General features: G+C 43.4%; 1 protein-coding gene across 12 annotated transcripts in view; it reads right to left on the bottom strand.

Moving 5' to 3' along the window:
- Window positions 1–18,167, bottom strand: part of ncor2 (nuclear receptor corepressor 2) — a 202,442-nt gene that overhangs the window by 74,092 nt on the left and 110,183 nt on the right. For 9 of the 12 annotated variants that reach the window (XM_029717277.1, XM_029717284.1, XM_029717287.1 and 6 more), the window contains exons 5-8: window positions 8,879–9,067; window positions 6,493–6,609; window positions 1,982–2,038; window positions 991–1,043 (exon numbers count right to left, since the gene is read on the bottom strand). In XM_029717277.1, the coding sequence (XP_029573137.1) occupies window positions 991–1,043; window positions 1,982–2,038; window positions 6,493–6,609; window positions 8,879–9,067 (416 nt within the window). The remainder of the gene's footprint in view (window positions 1–990; window positions 1,044–1,981; window positions 2,039–6,492; window positions 6,610–8,878; window positions 9,068–18,167) is intronic. The other 3 variants (XM_029717281.1, XM_029717282.1, XM_029717288.1) reach the window with 1 other exon arrangement.

Here is an 18,167-nt window from a genome sequence, read left to right as displayed (position 1 = left end):
GTTCCCGTTCTGTAATGTGTGTAAGATTACGGTGAAAAATAAACAATACATTTATTTTAACCTTTATTTAACTAGGCAAGTCAGTTAAGAACAAATTCTTATTTACAATGAAGGCCTACCCCGGCCAAACCCGGACGATGCTGGGACAATTGTGCGCCGCCCTATGGGACTCCCAATCACGGCCAGATATGATACAGCCTGGATTCGAACCAGGGACTGTAGTGACGCCTCTTGCACTGAGACGCAGTGCCTTAAACCGCTGTACCACTAGGGAGCTATCTGTGGATATATTTCCATGGATTTATATATTCTAGGTTCTGAAATACTGAACACTGGCTATTGGCCCCAACGTTGAGTCAGTGTGGGAGATGAGAGGGGTAGTGGACAGAGGAAGCAGAGAGGTTAAGTAGGGTAGGGTGTCTATGGATCTGGTACTCATCTTTCTCAACAGGGACAGGGCCAAGGTTATCAAACCGGTTAGGGGCACCACAAAGAAGTCAATTGTGATGAATCAAAGCTATACAGGGCTATTTAATAACACACACCCTTTCTGATCAAACAGTGCTGGGATCAAACAGAGTAGAGAAAGAGGGGCAGTGAAGGGACGATGTCAGTTAAAATGTAATGTGTGTAACATTTCCTTCACTTACATTGCTATAGTTGTGAACAAAAGTGCAGTATAAATTCATTTCCACAAAAAATGACCAAAATGTGTTGTCAGAGAGAGATCACAAGGTTAATAACTGTTTCAGTGCACTACCACAGCTATAAAGACTGCAAGCGTGGCTGACACTGAAACATTGATGGTCTGTGGCCGTTTGTTGGGATGGGACTCTCTAGAGTAGATGAGAAGGAGCGCAGTAATGGCATTTAGGACCATAGCAATCCCACTGAACCCACAGGGACAGATGATATACACTCAGACAAACACACACACACAAACATTAGCATAAACCCAGTGCCTTTACCCCAGAGGGCGGGCTAACTTACATTTTGATGTTGTCATGGTACTGCTTGGTGTCAGATGGCTGGTTGTACAGAGGCTGAGAGGGGAGCGAGAGAGAGAGAGATGAAAGTGTTAGTGATGCTGCCAGAGATGGGAATTCAGTTTCACAGCAGCATGGAACATGAAGGCTAGGAGGTTTATACACTCCCTTCTCTGCACCCTGTCTGGTGTCATTGCAAAGCTCCTATGCCAGACGCAGTAACAACATTCACCCATTACATTCTACCAACAACATGTTGAATATCTGACATTGAACAGAGTCTGACAGAGAAATGTTGGTGTGATATCATACTGGTTTATACAAATATCTGAGAAAAGTCTGCCAAAAAAATTGCCTCAGATTTTGTACCATCAATCAACTGAACCATCAAATGATATGTATTAATTAATCTATCATTCATTTAATCAATCGCACAAAATGAATCAATATGTATGCGAGAGTGTGAGAAACAAAGGCTGTTGTGAGGCTCATTTGGGCATCGCCCTGAGTTCCATAGTACTATATAACTGTTACTGCTGTGCCAAGCTAACAACAAGTAGTAAGCAGAATGACGACATGGCATCCTAATCCAGCCCTTCTCAAGACTGTTCTCAAGAGACTCATAAGTGGAAAAAGTCCATCTTTGGGTAAAATTAGTTGGTTTCAAAACAAACAAAAACATTTTTATTTCATGACACAAGGGAGTTAAAAAGTTGAGGAAAACAATGGATGGCAAACAGCTTTCATGGGTCAAACAAATCTGAAATTGTTGTTTCTGTGGTCCAGCTATTTTACCATCTCTCACTCTCATTCCTGAACAGAAAACTAAACCCACATCATGCTCTCTTTCCAGGGCTTGCTACACATCTTTGATTTCAGACAAACTCCTCCTCCGTTACTTATCCCTCCTCCCCAAGGTCAAATAATGCAAAAATATGTTGCAATTTTTTTTATTCAGATGACCATTAAGAGGTGAGAAAACAGCAGAGACTCACCAGTTCTACTCGGGGTCCCAGTCCTTCCAGAATCCTGTGAGCTTCCTCTGCCTTTTTCTGAGGAGACACAACACACACAACACATTCAGCACATGTCAACAACAAAGCCTCACGTCTCCCATCACCAAGGCAACGCAGCAGCCTGCTCACTCAATCACTGATGTTTAGATGGGCACTCTGGATCCAGCAACTATTATTAGAGCTTTTAACACAAGGCAGCACCTTGCCTCAGCTCCCTCTCGTTTCTCCTCTCCTGGATAAAAGATAACTCACCTCCCCGAGCACAGATTCCAGAACAGACAGAAGGGTAGAGTGAGAGCACGCAGGAGAGGGAGCGTGAGAAAGAGCAAGAGCGAGTGAGACTGTATGGCTGCAGTGCTTCTCCAATAAGGGACATCTGACAAAACAGAGAGAAAGATCTCACCTAGTGTGCTTAGGTTGTAGTTTCAGACTGAGCAAGTGAGCGAGTGAGATAGAGAGTGAGGCAGCAAGTAGCCTTGTGGTTAAGAGCGTTGGGCAAGTAACCAAAAGTTTGCTTGTTCGAATCACAGAGCCGACTAGGTGAAACATCTGTCGCTGTGCCCACTTAACCCCAATTGCTTCTGTAAGTCGCTCTGGATAAGTGTCTACTAAATGACTAAAATGTCAAATGTAGAGCGAGAGGAGAGAGAGGGAAGCTCAACCCCATCGCTGTGCCTCTATCACAGATGACCTCTACTCAGTTGAGCTCTATACATGTATATTTAGCCACACGCACTCGCTCCCTCTCCTCTGTACCTTTCTCTCTGGCTCATTGGTCCGATAGATTCTCCTTAGTGACACCTTCATTCTCATATTGTTCTGATATAAATCTGCAAGACTAAGGACATATCAAAGACTACGATCAATGACATTGGCAACAAAGAGAAGGGGATACATGTGTACGCTAAATTCAGACGGGGCAATGACAACACTGTTGATCAACATGAAGCTATGACACACTACGGTTCCTCCTCCAATCCAGTTTAGCCAGTCACACCTGAGATTAAATTGGCAGCCAGTGATTGTGAGTGAGGCTGGACCAACTCAAAGATGCCCCCTAGTGCTTAGACAGGAGTACTACCACTGGAGCAGAAAACTAACTGAGCTGCTCTTCGCTCACAGAAACATTTCTATGATCATAAGAAATGCGTAATTAAAAAGATAGGGTTTAATATTGGCACAAGCAAAGAGGGAAGGTGCAGTGACTTGAGAGATCTCTCTGTACCTTGTGTGTGTGTGTGTGTGTGTGTGTGTGTGTGTGTGTGTGTGTGTGTGTGTGTTTAACAGTGGGACTGGGATAGTGCAGTTCCAGCGAGTCATGGTTGTTTCTCTTGTATTTGTGTCCAAGGCAGCCATTTTCTAATAAGAAATGGTGAACTTGAGTGGTGTCGCCTATGGCGTTGACAAAGGCCTGTGGCTGTATCCCTGTCGCTGAGAGACGAGGTGACACTAAGCCCACAGAGACAGATGACACCAGGCCTGACTGAGAGGAACGCTTCTGCTGAGACTGGAGTCATTACAGCCAGGTGCTGAAACACACACACACACACACACACACACACACACACACACACACACACACACACACACGCCTTGCCTTCTTCACATATACTTAAGGATCACACAGGCTGCACCGAATGTGGATCTACCCGTTCATCTACCGATTGTTCAGTGAACTGTTGTCTGATGCACGATTCTACCTTTGTTCAGAGATCCTAAGTACTCTGGGCAGGCAAATGCTATTGGTGTGTATGACTGAGCCTTTATATGATATGCAAACAAACAAACGAAAGACAGACCAGTGTGGTGGTGGTGCTCAGCAGCACTCAGTGTTAGTAGTGATAGGGGGGTAAAACACGCCACAGTACATATTGCTATATTATTTGGGACTATATTATAAATCGATACTTTGACTCCAAGTATCTATTTGTTTTGTTGGTAGGTAGGTAGCGTTAGTCTGCTGTACCTGCGTCAAAACTCTGGTATTTTTCATCCTATAGCTTGATCTCCATCTTCTTTTTAAACAGTGAGTCAACATGATTTAAGCCCATTTATTTCCACGACTGATAAAAACTCATATTCTCACACTCTCTCATCTCACGGCAGCAGAATCACAATACATATGAGAATCGCAATACACATCGTATCGACAGTGAAGAATGGTGATAATATTGTATCGTGTGGTCACTGGCAATTCCTAGCGTGGCGGAGGTGGGGCTCAGCAGCACTCAGTGGAGTGGAAAGTGTTCCAGAGTTCAGGGACATTGGATGAGTCATCCTTACACTTCCAGGCTTTGAGATCATCACTCCTTCTGCATGGATTCAGTGGTGCCATCATTACTCAGCTCTGAGCTGGTAAGTATATGGGGTGAAAGGTATACAGTACTATTGTCGGTCAACAGGTCTCTTTTAAACCATTCAATTGTTTCTATTATATAATAGAAGATTACTTTACTTCAAGAGTTGACCTTCCTTAAGTTTCTGACCCGGCCCGGCAAGGAAATGTACAGAGGTCCTGCCCCTTACACATACAGGGGACCATCTGTAGTCGGCATAATGAGTGGGAAAAGACTCCTTATATACCATTGCAATCTACACAAACATGTTTATACAGTTTTGTGTATCCGTATGCAAGGAGCAGTGCTTACCACTAGGTGGACTAAGAGTATTGGAAATGAATGCATTATTAACTACAACTAGATAATATCCTACTCAATCTGCTTTGATTGACCTAGATTTCTATGAAATCCTTGCGTTCTAAAATTGGAAACGTAAAATGTTGACCTACATCTTTTTTATGTATTTGGATTGCTGTCAGACGAATGTTACTGTAGTAGAGAAACATGAGTAAGGTGTGTGTTTGTGTGTGGGGGGGGGGAAGGGGGGGGTTCTGTCTGAAGGTGTGAGTGACCTGCTCACACTAAAGGTCACTAATGCTGACCATTAGCAGACTACACACTCGGACGGAAGGACTTTGTCTGGTCTTGCCATATTAAGAGTGGGGGGCTAATGGGTTAATACCTTTTCATACAGCCTTTCCCACTCTCTATTGACTCCCACTCTCTATTGGGCTGTTAAAGATAACAAGCCAAGTAACAGCAATGACAGAACTCACACATTAATCTCTTCACAATCACTGTCACGGCAGAATGCTCCGAATACAAATTCACTTCCATTCAGCCCTCCATAGGGCCAATTAGCTAAATAAGTTCTCAAACAGCATGAATCCAATGTCTGAGGGGAAGCAGCGTGACAGTCTACCATATTCGTTTTTCATCATCAAAGAGCTGTCAGACCGACGTCCCCTGCACCTCATCCACATGCTCTCAGTCTTCCTTCACAGCTTCAGTCTCATTCTCAACACTTACAATCAAGCAATTTCTGTGAACCCAATAACACTGTATGGAGTCCAAAAAAAGAACACTATTTCAGTCATACAGAAACATTCATTCAAAGGTCTGTTTTGGAATGGTTTTGCTCATTATCTTACATCACTACCACCCCAACAACTAGGATCATGATGAACCAGGGGGTATAGTTAATGCGGTCAATACATGTATTCTAACGTTGCCCAACCTGTCAGGTGATTTAGGAATGAACACTGACTACAGCCATTACAGGCTGAGCACTGACTGAGACACACTCATATTTACACAGAGAGAAAGCAGTGTATGAGTGTGTTAGGGCATTTGAAATTATTTCAGTATTCTAATAATGTCATTATATTTTTTAAGAAACTTCAATGGAGACTTGCTCGAGAGAGACTGTGTGCTGCACTCTGCTTGTTTCAGAAGAACGGTGGGGGAGGCCGGTGTGTGTGACAGTCTATGTGTGGCACAGAGAGAAAAAAAAAGAGAGCGAGAGAGAGAGTATTTAGACAAACTTGTTGCTGCCATAGGTTATCACACCACCTGAGAGTGCCCGTCTTGACTGCATCAAATAATTCTAAAGTAGCCAGCTAGCTACAGTAGCCAGCTAAGTTAGCCAGCTAGCTAGCTAAAGTAGCAAGGCTAATTGAGGCTTTTTTGCTATGCTCCCCGTCCAATGTCTACAACAACTCCATTCATATGAAACAACAGCCTACCTCTTGGTTGATTATTTTAGCCTACTCCTTCTCATTTAGCCAACTGAATTCTGTTATTTTAATTCCATTTTGTATTGATTAGAAATCTCCCACTTCACTTGCTACACATGGAGCCTCTGACTGCAGCAGCGCTTTGATTGGCTGACAATAACAACAAGCTACTCGTGTGAAATGAGTGTAGGCTGCCGGTGAATCTTTTTTATGGGGCGCACTCATACAAACTGTCATTAAACATAAAATAAATATGTAATGGTTTATCCTTGTAGGCTATGTAACAATGTGACATAGATAATTGTATTCCATTTGAGACAAAGACTGTATACTCTCCCAAGTGATTGAACACTAGCATCCGCTCGGATATTCAAATAACCGTGCCCATCCCTAGCGTGTGTGTGATGGTACTGACCCTGTTCTCGTCATAGATGATCTGCACCAGGCTGCGGTGCTTGGCCTCGCTGGGCGGGGGGGAGATCATAGACCGCTCCGGCTCCTGGGGCTTCGCTGCCTCCTCCTCCAGCTGTTGCTGCAGGTCACACACACACACACACACACACACACACACACACACACACACACACACACACACACACACACACACACACACACACACACACACACACACACACACACACAGGGTTACTGGTGAACACAGTGTGTAGATAATGTTGGGAGAGAAGAATATGCAAGAGAAAGATGACAGATAAAGGTTATCACAAGCCGTGAACAAAAGAGAAATCCCTGATTCTGCAGCACCTTTGTGCTTCTCTGTTTCTGTGGAGACAGGTTACTAGGGAAGTGTGTGTGTGTGCAGCCCCCCCCCCCTCATCATCTCCAGCAGTGATGAACCTAACTGTCCTACTAGCTGTAATAGCTATTAAGTCCCATGGGTCCAGTTAACCAAAGGGTTACCACAACATGGTGTAACAAAGCCAGCCAGGGCTGGCCGCATGCCAGAGAGGAGAGAGAGAGAGTAGGACTGAGGAGACAAAGTATCTCTTAGGTCAAGAGGATACACCATTTCCCCTTTGTCGGCCAACACAACACCCATCCTGTACTGGAAAGCCTTGCTTTTCCAACTCCCTGGGCAATATCTTGGTGGCTTTTTATGAGGGATAAAAACAGGAGAACAGGCCACAGGACAGAGCCTATAGCCAAAGCAATGGCACAGCAGCATCCACTGAACTGATCCATTACATCCATGACATGTATTTAGTGGGGACATTATGGCATCCTCACAGCACAACCAGAATCTTAGGTCTACAATAACTGACATAAATCAGGGTTTATTACAACTTCAAGTAAAATATCAAAAGTGGTATGACCAATAAACAGGATAGGTATATAGGAGTAATAAGAACAGCAGTATAAACAGACTAGGGGCAGTGCAGGTCGTCTGTGGCAGCAGGGCTGCAGATGTGAGTGGTACAGTCAGAGGTTTTAGTGAAGCTGCTTCTCTGGGGGCTAGGGCTCCTTGTCAATGTGCTGCGGCATGCTCTGCGGGGAGGTGATCTACAGTAGAGCCAGTCTCCTTCCCCCCTCCCCTACCCCAGAAAAAGGCCTGGGCCTCAGCACAGGGAGAGAGAGAGCTGGCTCTGGGCCCTCAGGATCATCCTGGGCCCCAATCGGGATGGATAAGCAGCTGGGGAGGAAAACGCACACATTCCCAGAACCTCCCCCTTCCAAACCCACGGCAGAGTAAAATAAAATAAACCAACTGTCCTGAGCCTGGCTGACAACACAGGCTGGCTGTAACCGGAGCCCCAGCCCCCACTCCTGCCAGAACTCTTTAAATAAAGTTTTACCACACCACTTAATTGCTCCAGATGTTTAAATGCTTGGAGAGAGCTGAAGAGGGGAAAGCGTTATGGCGGGGGGAGGGGTGGTTGCGCTGTATAAAAAAAACATTTATTTTTTTTAAATAAAAAAATCCATAAAAAGCATAGTGTGTGTTGAGGGAAGGGATAGGGAGGGGGCTTGATTTATTTTTCTAGGTAGCAGAGCGTACTCTTTCAATCATTCACTAGGTTTCATCACTAACCCCCCCATCCCTCCCCCGCCCACCCCCCTACACCTCCCACAGTGGACCGTGCCATGGGTTACAGGTGGCTTAGATTTCCGAAGCAGAATTTTGAGTGCCATCCAAAGGAGAGACTTGAGGGGGGAGAGCAGCACCATAGAGCTCTTCTATAAAACATGACGTGGCAGGCGGCCAAGAGGAAGGCCGTGAGGAAGAAATATGAGTGATTTAACAGTCACAAAACTTCCATCATAATCCTCCTTTCCCCCGGGGGAAGCTGTTATTTATGGCTTTATATATTTTTAACCTACTTTTCTCCTAAAAGAAGAAGAGAACGCAGCTGCCTAGAAGCAGAGCACTGTGGCAGGCTGTGTGAGCCCTAACTACAGTAACTCAATACAATAATTACAGCAATACAGCCATGTCTGGTCTAAAGGCTTTACTGTGTGAAGATCCACTGAAGACAGGCAATGAGAGGGATACAAGATTTAAATACAGATGGAAACATTTTCAGGAAGACTGCTGGAACTGCCAGAGAACAAGCTGACGTTAAAAACAGTGCAGGCTACGCACTTTCACAGAAACATTCAGGCTCAATGAGAAGTAATGACACTGATAGACACATTTGGGTCATCCTTAGAAGATAAAGCATATAGATTGCATCAAATTGAAACACAGTCAACTAAGCACACAGTCTCATAATGACAAACAGCGACAAGCACCAAACAAACCGGAGAGAATAGGACCTACAGTATAGCCCATGGTTGTACGGTACCTGTACCTGTTTCTTGCGTAGCTTGCAAATCTGCTGCTCCACCATGGTGATCTCCCGGTCAACACGGTCCATGTTCTGGATGAGCTCCTCCTTGGAGAAGCGGGCTGGCACCAGGTCCAGATCGGGGTCCATCTGGGCCGGGCTGACGGGGGAGATGGGCTCCAGCTTCCCCATGGAGCTTCCCCGGTCCTGGAGGGAGATAGAGGTGACAGAGGATGTTAACTCAACAGTTTATTGGTGTTTCACAATACCAACACTGTTTACATAGTACATTCTGCATATCGTCAGGTTGCTCAGCAAACAGAAGACAGAGTATGCAGTTAAAACTGGAACCTCTAGAAAGGACACAGAGATGGAGGTGAAGAGATAAATCTGCTTGTATGTTTAGACTGCAGCCATCGATTAGACAGCCATCGATTAGACAGCCATCGATTAGAATGCAACTCTTAACTGTCCCAGCCTGATTCAGTTAGTGGTTTAGAGGCAACAATGACATGCTGCATCTCGGTCTCTCTCTCTCCTTTTGTGTGTCTGTCTGTATCTGTGTGCGGTCTGTGATATGGGTGGCTCTGATAAACACGTGATCTTAACACCCTGCCCGTGTCTCCTTTGGGAAGGCAGCAGCACGCTACGGTAATGAAGTCCTCTGGGTAATGAAAGCCTGTGTCAGTGTCTCACAGTCACTAGACCACACTAATGAATATACAATCAGACTTCATAGAACAGACCAGGCTCTGTTTGAGTATTGTTTGTTTCATTTGAAGGATGAAACACACAGTTAGAAGGACAATACAGGGTGGGAGTGGGGTGGGGTTTATTAAGAAATTCTACAACTGCATCATCTATGAAACTCAACTTTGGATTAGGGCTGGGCGATATGGACCAAATATCATACCACAATATTTTTCAAATTTTTGACAGTATGGTGGTATTTGATAGTATTTTAAGTTTCTGACTATTAAGTTAATGTTTTATGAGTTGTGAATGACCCTAGAATGACAACAAATTAATTCTAAGTGATTATATTTGGCTTTCTTCGTTCTGATGGTTTTATACTCACCCAAACTAGGACATAAAAACAACAGTGAAGTAGTGCAATTTGTAGAACTTTGCATTTATTTAGCACTGTATTGAAATACCTTCATAGAAGGTGTTGTAAAAATCTATACCGGAATGTGGATCCATACCGGTATACACGATATATCGCCTAGCCCTACCATGGATAGCTTAATTTGCAATGCCTTCTTTACATAGAAGTGAAAGGATGGGCTATGTTGTGCCTTGGATCCAGAGAGCCCCACTCAGCAGCAAAGTCTAGTGTTCTCAGTGGTATTGCTTACTATAGGAGGAGGTCTTTGTGCCGGGTCAGTTTACAGGCTTTACTTCTATGAGAGATAACAATGTCAGCAGGCGAGGTGCATCCTCTCCATTTTAACTACCTTTAACATATTGTACTCTGTATACAGTAGGGACAGTCAAAGAGGACTATAGTCCATAATTGTTCCGTGTAGCTTAGCATTTTACAAGCATTGACTAGGTATTTGTATAGACGGTTAAAGTACTGTATATCCTAAACTTAGCCCAAGACGACAGAAGAAACAAGCATGGGAAGTGTGTAAGGGTGTACAAATGAATTTGCTGAAAAATAACTACAACATCTTTTTCCAACACAACTCCCAATAAACCACTAATCCCTCCTAGTAAACCCACTGTGTGTGTGTGTGTGTGTGTGTGTGTGTGTGTGTGTGTGTGTGTGTGTGTGTGTGTGTGTGTGTGTGTGTGTGTGTGTGTGTGTGTGTGTGTGTGTGTGAGTGTCTGTGTGTGTGAGAGAAACAAGGAGAGGAAATAGAAGTGTCTGTGTGGGAGTGAATGTTTCATCATATATATGATATGGCTGTATGTAAAATATTGTGTGCTATTGCTTGGAAAATAAATAAATGTGACTCTGGATGACAACATAATAATGTTGATTTCCAACATTAACTTCTTACAGCTCTTTAAGGATAGGGGCAGTATTGACAATTTCAGAAAAAATATGTGCCCATATTAAACTGCCTCCTACTCAAACTCAGAAGCTAGAATATGCATATTATTAGTAGATTTGGATAGAAAACACTCTGAAGTTCCTAAAACTATTTGAATGATGTCTGTGAGTATAACAGAACTCATATGGCACGGAAAAACCTGAGAGAAATTCTACCAGGAAGTGGAAACCTGGATGCATGGGCTCTCTTCAAGTCGTTTCCTATTGAACACACAGTGACGTAGTAATAATTGTGCACTTCCTAAGGCTTCCACTAGATGTCAACAGTCTTTACAAAGTTGTTTGAGGCGTCTACGATGAACAGAGACCGAATGAGAAGGTGGGGAAGTTGGTGAGCCAGGGAATGACATCACTTCATTGGTGCGCGTTCACGAGGGTGGATCCTCCGTTCCAAAACGTTTTTCAAGACACAGGAACCGTCCGGTTGAAATATTACTGAATCTTCACGTTCTAAAGGCCCTAAAGATTGATGTTTTACAACGTTTGACATGTTTGAACGAACGTAAATACAACTTTTTTTTACTTTTCGTCGTGACCTTGTCCGCGCGCTTCCTACATTTGGAGTAGCTGAACTGAACGCGCGAACAACAAGGAGTTATTTGGACATAAATTATGAACTTTATCGAACAAAACAACATTTATTGTGGACCTGGGATTCCTGGAAGTGCCTTCTGATGAAGATCATCAAAGGTAAGGGAATATTTCTAATGCAATGTATGATTTTAGATGACTCCAAGATGGCGGCTATCTGTATTGCCTAGTGTATTTTTCTGAGCTCAGTACTCAGATTATTGCAAAGAGTGCTTTCCTCGTGAAGCTTTTTTGAAATCTTTCACAGCGTTAGCATAAAGGTGATGTTCATCTATAATTCTTTGAATGACAGTTTAATATTTTATCAACGTTTATGACAAGTATTTTTGTAAATTGTGGTGCTGATTCACCGGCAGTATTTGAGGGAAAATATTTTCTGAACGTCACGCACCAATGTAAAATGCTGTTTTTATATATAAATATGAACTTTATCGAACAAAAAAATGCATGTATTGTGTAACATGATGTCCTAGGAGTGTCATCTGATGAATATCGTCAAAGGTTAGTGCTGCATTTAGCTGTGTTTTGGGTATTTGTGATGCATGCTAGTTGCTTGGAAAATGGCTGTGTGGTTATTTGTGTCGATGTACTCTCCTAACATAATCTAATGTTTTGCTTTCGCTGTAAAGCCTTTTTGAAATCGGACAACGTGGTTCGATTCAGGAGAAGTGCATCTATAAAATGGTGTAAAATAGTCCTATGTTTGAGAAATAGAAATTATTAGATTTGTGGTTTTGAATATGGCGCTCTAATTTTTCACTGGCTATTGTCAAACTCAATCCGGCTAACGGGATTGGCGTCGTAAGAGGCTGTTTTCCTAAAGAAATTAAACCTGCTTTGTGTTTTGTTTCCTTGCCACGGTACTAACGAGTATTGCAGCACTGGTATCGTCCCGGCCCTAGTGCTTGGTATGTGTGTAGAGACACACGGACAGTAAATGAGAGTGTGTGATTCAGCTTGGGTTTTGTTCTGTGTTATTTTTAAACTGCTGTAATGAGCATTATATAACTGGCCTAATCTAGGGGAGGCAGGCTGAGGCTGGGTCCTGATGCTCTCTGACCTGCTGCAGCTGAAATGTCAGGAGGGGGATGGAATGGACTGGCTGGGATGAGATGACGAGCACCCAGGCTGCTAGTCATACACGTCCATCACATCACAGACACACAGACAGACACAGACACAGACACAGACACACACACACACACACACAAGCCTACCAGTGCTTTGTCTGCTAAACAGCTCCATTTCTAATCATATACTTGGAATGCTGCAACAACCCCTTGTTATAGGATATATCTTAAAGTGGATATATCATAATTTCTCTCTGAGAAATGATGATGTAAAAGCAGAGACTGGCCAAGATGAAAGAGACTGTGGGTTAGGAAAAGATTGTGTGATTTTGGAAGGAAAATCATTGATATAATGTGTAGAAAGGATAGGTAGGTAGAGATTAGGTTACATGGCCCTCTGTATTAAGACCTTAAGTACAATTGTCTGACAAGCAACCACTTAAGCTCTGCAACCTCTTATACCAGAGTTAAGTCAATGACTTCTGAGTTAGTGTAAAACATTGAGGTGTTTGGTTGGGGGGGGGGGGGGGTTCATCTGGTGAGAGGGCTATCTATCAAAAAGAGGATTAGTTCTCCTGGGCTTTCAAGTACTTCTCTAGGACCTACATCCTGACTGTCTTCTGTACTTGTGAAGAACAACACATTTCCACACACTGCTAACAGATGGAGTGCGAAAATATACTGGAAAAAAATTAAACGCAACATGTGAAGTGTTGGTCCAATGTTTTATAAGCCGAAATAAAAGATTGCAGAAATGTTCCATACGCACAAAAGTGTATTTCTCTCAAATGTGCATACATTTGTTTACATTTCTCCTTTGTTTACATTTCTCCATTGCCAAGATAATCCACCCACCTGACACGTGTGGCATATCAAGAAGCTGATTAAAACAGCATGATCCTTACACAGGTGCACCTTGTGCTGGGGACAATAAAAGGCCACTATGAAAATGTGCAGTTTTGTCACACAACACCACAGATGTCTCAAGTTTTGAGGGAAAGTGCAATTGGCATGCTGACAACAGGAATGTCCACCAGAGCTGTTGCCAGATAATGTAATGTTCATTTCTCTGCCATAAGCCATATCCAACATCGTTTTAGAGAATTTGGCAGTATGTCCAAACGTTCTCAAAACCGCAGACCACGTGTAACCACACCAGCCCAGGACCTCCACATCCGGCTTCTTTACCTGCGGGATCGTCTGAGACCGGGAAATCCATACATTAGAGCCTAATGAATGCATTTCAATTGACTGATTTCCTTACAAGAACTCAGTAAAATCATTGAAATTGTTGTATGTTGTGCTTATAATTTGTTCATTATAGGTGACCCCCATGTTAAAGCCTGTCCCCACTGCAGATCATATTCCCGGTCTAATACCACACATGAAAATTCCCACTCATTCAACCAACTTTAGGCTAACTTTGGACTGTGTGTGATTGTGTGTATGTGTACACACACATATGTAATGCATGCTGAGTGAGCACAAGCGTTGATAGAGCGTGCATGCTGTACAGTATGTGCAGTATGTGTCAGTGAACATACACTGTACCAGTCAAATGTTTGGAAACACCTACTCAATCCAGGGTTTCTTTATTTTTACTATATTCTACATTGTAGAATAATAGTGAAGACATCAAAACTAGGAAATAACACATGGAATCATGTAGTAACCAAAAAAGTGTTAAACAAATTAAAATATGCTTTATATTCTTCAAAGTAGCCACCCTTTGCACACTCTTGGCATCTGTCGACCAGCTTCACCTGGAATGCTTTTCCAACAGTCTTGAGGAAGTTCCCACATATGCTGAGCACTTGTTGGCTGCTTTTCACTCTGCGATCCACCTCATCCCAAACCATCTCAATTGGGTTGAGGTCGGGTGATTGTAAAGGCCAGGTCATCTGATGCAGCACTCCATCACTCTCCTTCTTGGTCAAATACCCTTACACAGCCTGGAGGTGTGTTGGGTCATTGTCCTGTTGAAAAACAAATGATAGTCCCACAAAGTGCAAACAAGACAGGATGGCGTATCACTGCAGAATGCTGTGGTAGCCATAATGGTAAAGTGTGCCTTCAATTCAAAATAAATCAGTGTCACCAGCAAAGCACCCCCACACTATCACACCTCCTCCTCCATGCTTCACGGTGGGAAACACACATGCGGAGATCATCCGTTCATCTGCTCTGCGTCTCACAAAGACAAGGCGGTTGGAACCAAAAATTAGACTAAAGGACAGATTTCCACCGGTTTAATGTCCATTGCTCGTGTTTCTTGGCCCAAGCAAGTCTCTTCTTATTGGTGTCCTTTAGTAGTGGTTTCTTTGCAGCAATTCGAACAGTTGATGTTGAGATCTGTCTTACTTGTGAAGCATTTATTTGGGCTGCAATTTCTGCGGCTGGTAACTCTAATGAACTTATCCTCTGATGAACTTATAACTCTAATGACCTTCATGTCTTAAAGTAATGATGGACTGTCAATTTCTCTTTGCCTATTTTAACTGTTCTTGCCATAATATGGACTTGGTATTTTACCAAATAGGGCTATATTCTGTATACCACCCCTACCTTGTCACAACACAAGTGATTGGCTCAAACGCATTAAGAAGGAAAGAAATTCTACAAATGAACTTCTAACCAGGCACACCTGTTAATTGAAATGCATTCCAGGTGACTACCTCATGATCTGGTTGAGAGAATGCCAAGAGTGTGCGACGCTGTCATCAAGGCAAAGGGAGGCTACTTTGAAGAATCTCAAATATAAAATATATTTGATTTGTTTAACACTTTTTCGGTTACTATTCGATTCCATATGTGTGATTTAATAGTTTTGATGTCTTCGCTATTATTCTATAATGGTGAAAATAGTAAAAATCAAGAATAACCCTGGAATGAGTAGGTGTCCAAAGTTTGACTGGTACTGCATGTGCGCTCCATAACATAATTGAAAGGAGCAGGGATAAACATCCTGTTGGTTTCATGTTAGCAGGTGTTTTTGATATCAAGGTCGCTCAAGGTCCTAAACGATATCGTAACCACCATCGATAAGAAACAATACTGTGCTGCCGTATTCATTGACCTGGCTAAAGTTTTCGACTCTGTCAATCACCACATCCTCATCGGAAGACTCAATAGCCTTGGTTTCTCAAACGATTGCATTGCCTGGTTCACCAACTACTTCTCTGATAGAGTTCAGTGTGTCAAATCCGAGGGCCTGTTGTCCGGACCTCTGGCAGTCTCTATGGGGGTGCCACAGGGTTCAATTCTCGGGCCGACTCTTTTCTCTGTATACATCAATGATGTTGCTCTCGCTGCTGGTGATTCTCTGATCCACCTCTACGCAGACGACACCATTCTGTATACTTCTGGCCCTTCTTTGGACACTGTTAACAACCCTCCAGACGAGCTTCAATGCCATACAACTCTCCTTCCTTGGCCTCCAACTGCTCCTAAATACAAGTAAAACTAAATGCATGCTCTTCAACCGATCGCTGCCTGCACCTGCCCGCCTGTCCAGCATCACTACTCTGGACGGTTCTGACTGATTTGTGGACAACTACAAATACCTAGGTGTCTGGTTAGACTGTAAACTCTCCTTCCAGACTCACATCAAACATCTCCAATCCAAAGTTAAATCTAGAATTGGCGTCCTATTTCGCAACAAAGCATCCTTCACTCGTGCTGCTAAACATACCCTCGTAAAACTGACCATCCTACCGATCCTCGACATCGGCGATGTCATTTACAAAATAGCCTCCAATACCCTACTGAATAAATTGGATGCAGTCTATCACAGTGCCATCCGTTTTGTCACCAAAGCCCCATATACTACCCACCACTGCGACCTGTACGCTCTCGTTGGCTGGCCTTCGCTTCATAATCGTCGCCAAACCCACTGGCTCCAGGTCATCTACAAGACCCTGCTAGGTAAAGTCCCCCCTTATCTCCGCTCACTGGTCACCATAGCAGTACCCACCTGTAGCACGCGCTCCTGCAGGTATATCTCTCTGGTCACCCCCAAAGCCAATTCCTCCTTTGGCCGTCTCTCCTTCCAGTTCTCTGCTGCCAATGATTGGAACGAACTACAAAAATCTCTGAAACTGGAAACACTTATCTCCCTCACTAGCTTTAAGCACCAGCTGTCAGAGCAGCTCACAGATTACTGCACATTTGCACTTTCTTCTACTACAAATCTACCATTACAGTGTTTTACTTGCTATATTGTATTTATTTTGCCACCATGGCCTTTTTTTTGCCTTTACCTCCCTTATCTCACCTCATTTGCTCACATTGTATATAGACATATCTACTGTATTATTGACTGTATGTTTGTTTTACTCCATGTGTAACTCTGTGTTGTTGTATGTTGTCGAACTGCTTTGCTTTATCTTGGCCAGGTCGCAATTGTAAATGACAACTTGTTCTCAACTTGCCTACCTGGTTAAATAAAGGTGAAATAAAAAAAATACAATTAAAATATCACATGATTCAGTCAATTCACTCACACACACACACACACACACACACACAGACACACGGAGAGATCAAGAACAGAATACTTCAGCAGGTGCACAACTAATATTAGCCTAGGTGACATTTTAAAGTTAGATTTGTTTGTGTGTCAGTGGTAATGTTGAACCCAAAGAAACAAGCACCCCTGACTATCTCTGACCATGAAAACAGCCTGTTCCAAAAGCTAATCAGTATAGATAGAGCTGCCAGTATCATAACTGACAATACAGAACAATCCACCTAATGACAGTCCAGCAGACAGGAGAATGTGGGGGAAAATAAATGAAGGGGGCAGCACTCACAGACTCACTCAAACAATTATGTCATCCAAGAAGTCTGGCATGGACTTGTTCGCTTCCAGATCACCTCAGTCTTCCAGGAAAGGTATTTGGGTTTCCACTAGGGCTGTGGTGGTCATGAACATTTTGTCAGACGGTTATTGTCATGCAAATGACTGTACGAGCAACACTCACTACTGAGTTCCAAACAGTCTCTGGAAGCAACGTCAGCACAATAACTGTTCATCGGGAGCTTTATGAAATGGGTTTCCATGGCCGAGCAGCCGCACACAAGCCTAAGACCACCATGCGCAATGCCAAGCGTCAGCTGGAGTGGTGAATCACGCTTCACCATCTGGAAGTCTGGCGGATGAATCTTGGTTTGGCGGATGCCAGGAGAACGCTACCTGCCCGAATGCATAGTGCCAACTTTAAAATTTGGTGGAGGAGGAATAATGGTCTGGGGCTGTTTTTCACAGTTCGGGCTAGGACCCTTAGTTCTAGTGAAGGGACATTTTAATCCTACAGCATACAATGCCATTCTAGACTAGTCTGTGCTTCCAACTTTGTGGCAACAGTTTGGGGAAGCCCCTTTCCTGTTCCAGCATGACAATGCACCTGTGAACAAAGCGAGGTCCAAACAGAAATGGTTTGTTGAGATTGGTGTGGAAGAACTTGACTGGCCTGCGCAGAGCCCTGACCTCAACCCCATCGAACACCTTCGGGATGATTTAGAACGCTGACTGCAAACCAGTGCTAATCACCCAACATCAGTGCCCGACCTCACTAATGCTCTT

The sequence above is a fragment of the Salmo trutta genome, chromosome 27 (assembly GCF_901001165.1).
Source record: "Salmo trutta chromosome 27, fSalTru1.1, whole genome shotgun sequence".
NCBI classification, from domain to species: domain Eukaryota; kingdom Metazoa; phylum Chordata; class Actinopteri; order Salmoniformes; family Salmonidae; genus Salmo; species Salmo trutta.
Note: the sequence above shows the minus strand (reverse complement) of the source record. Positions and strands in the feature narration are given on the sequence as shown.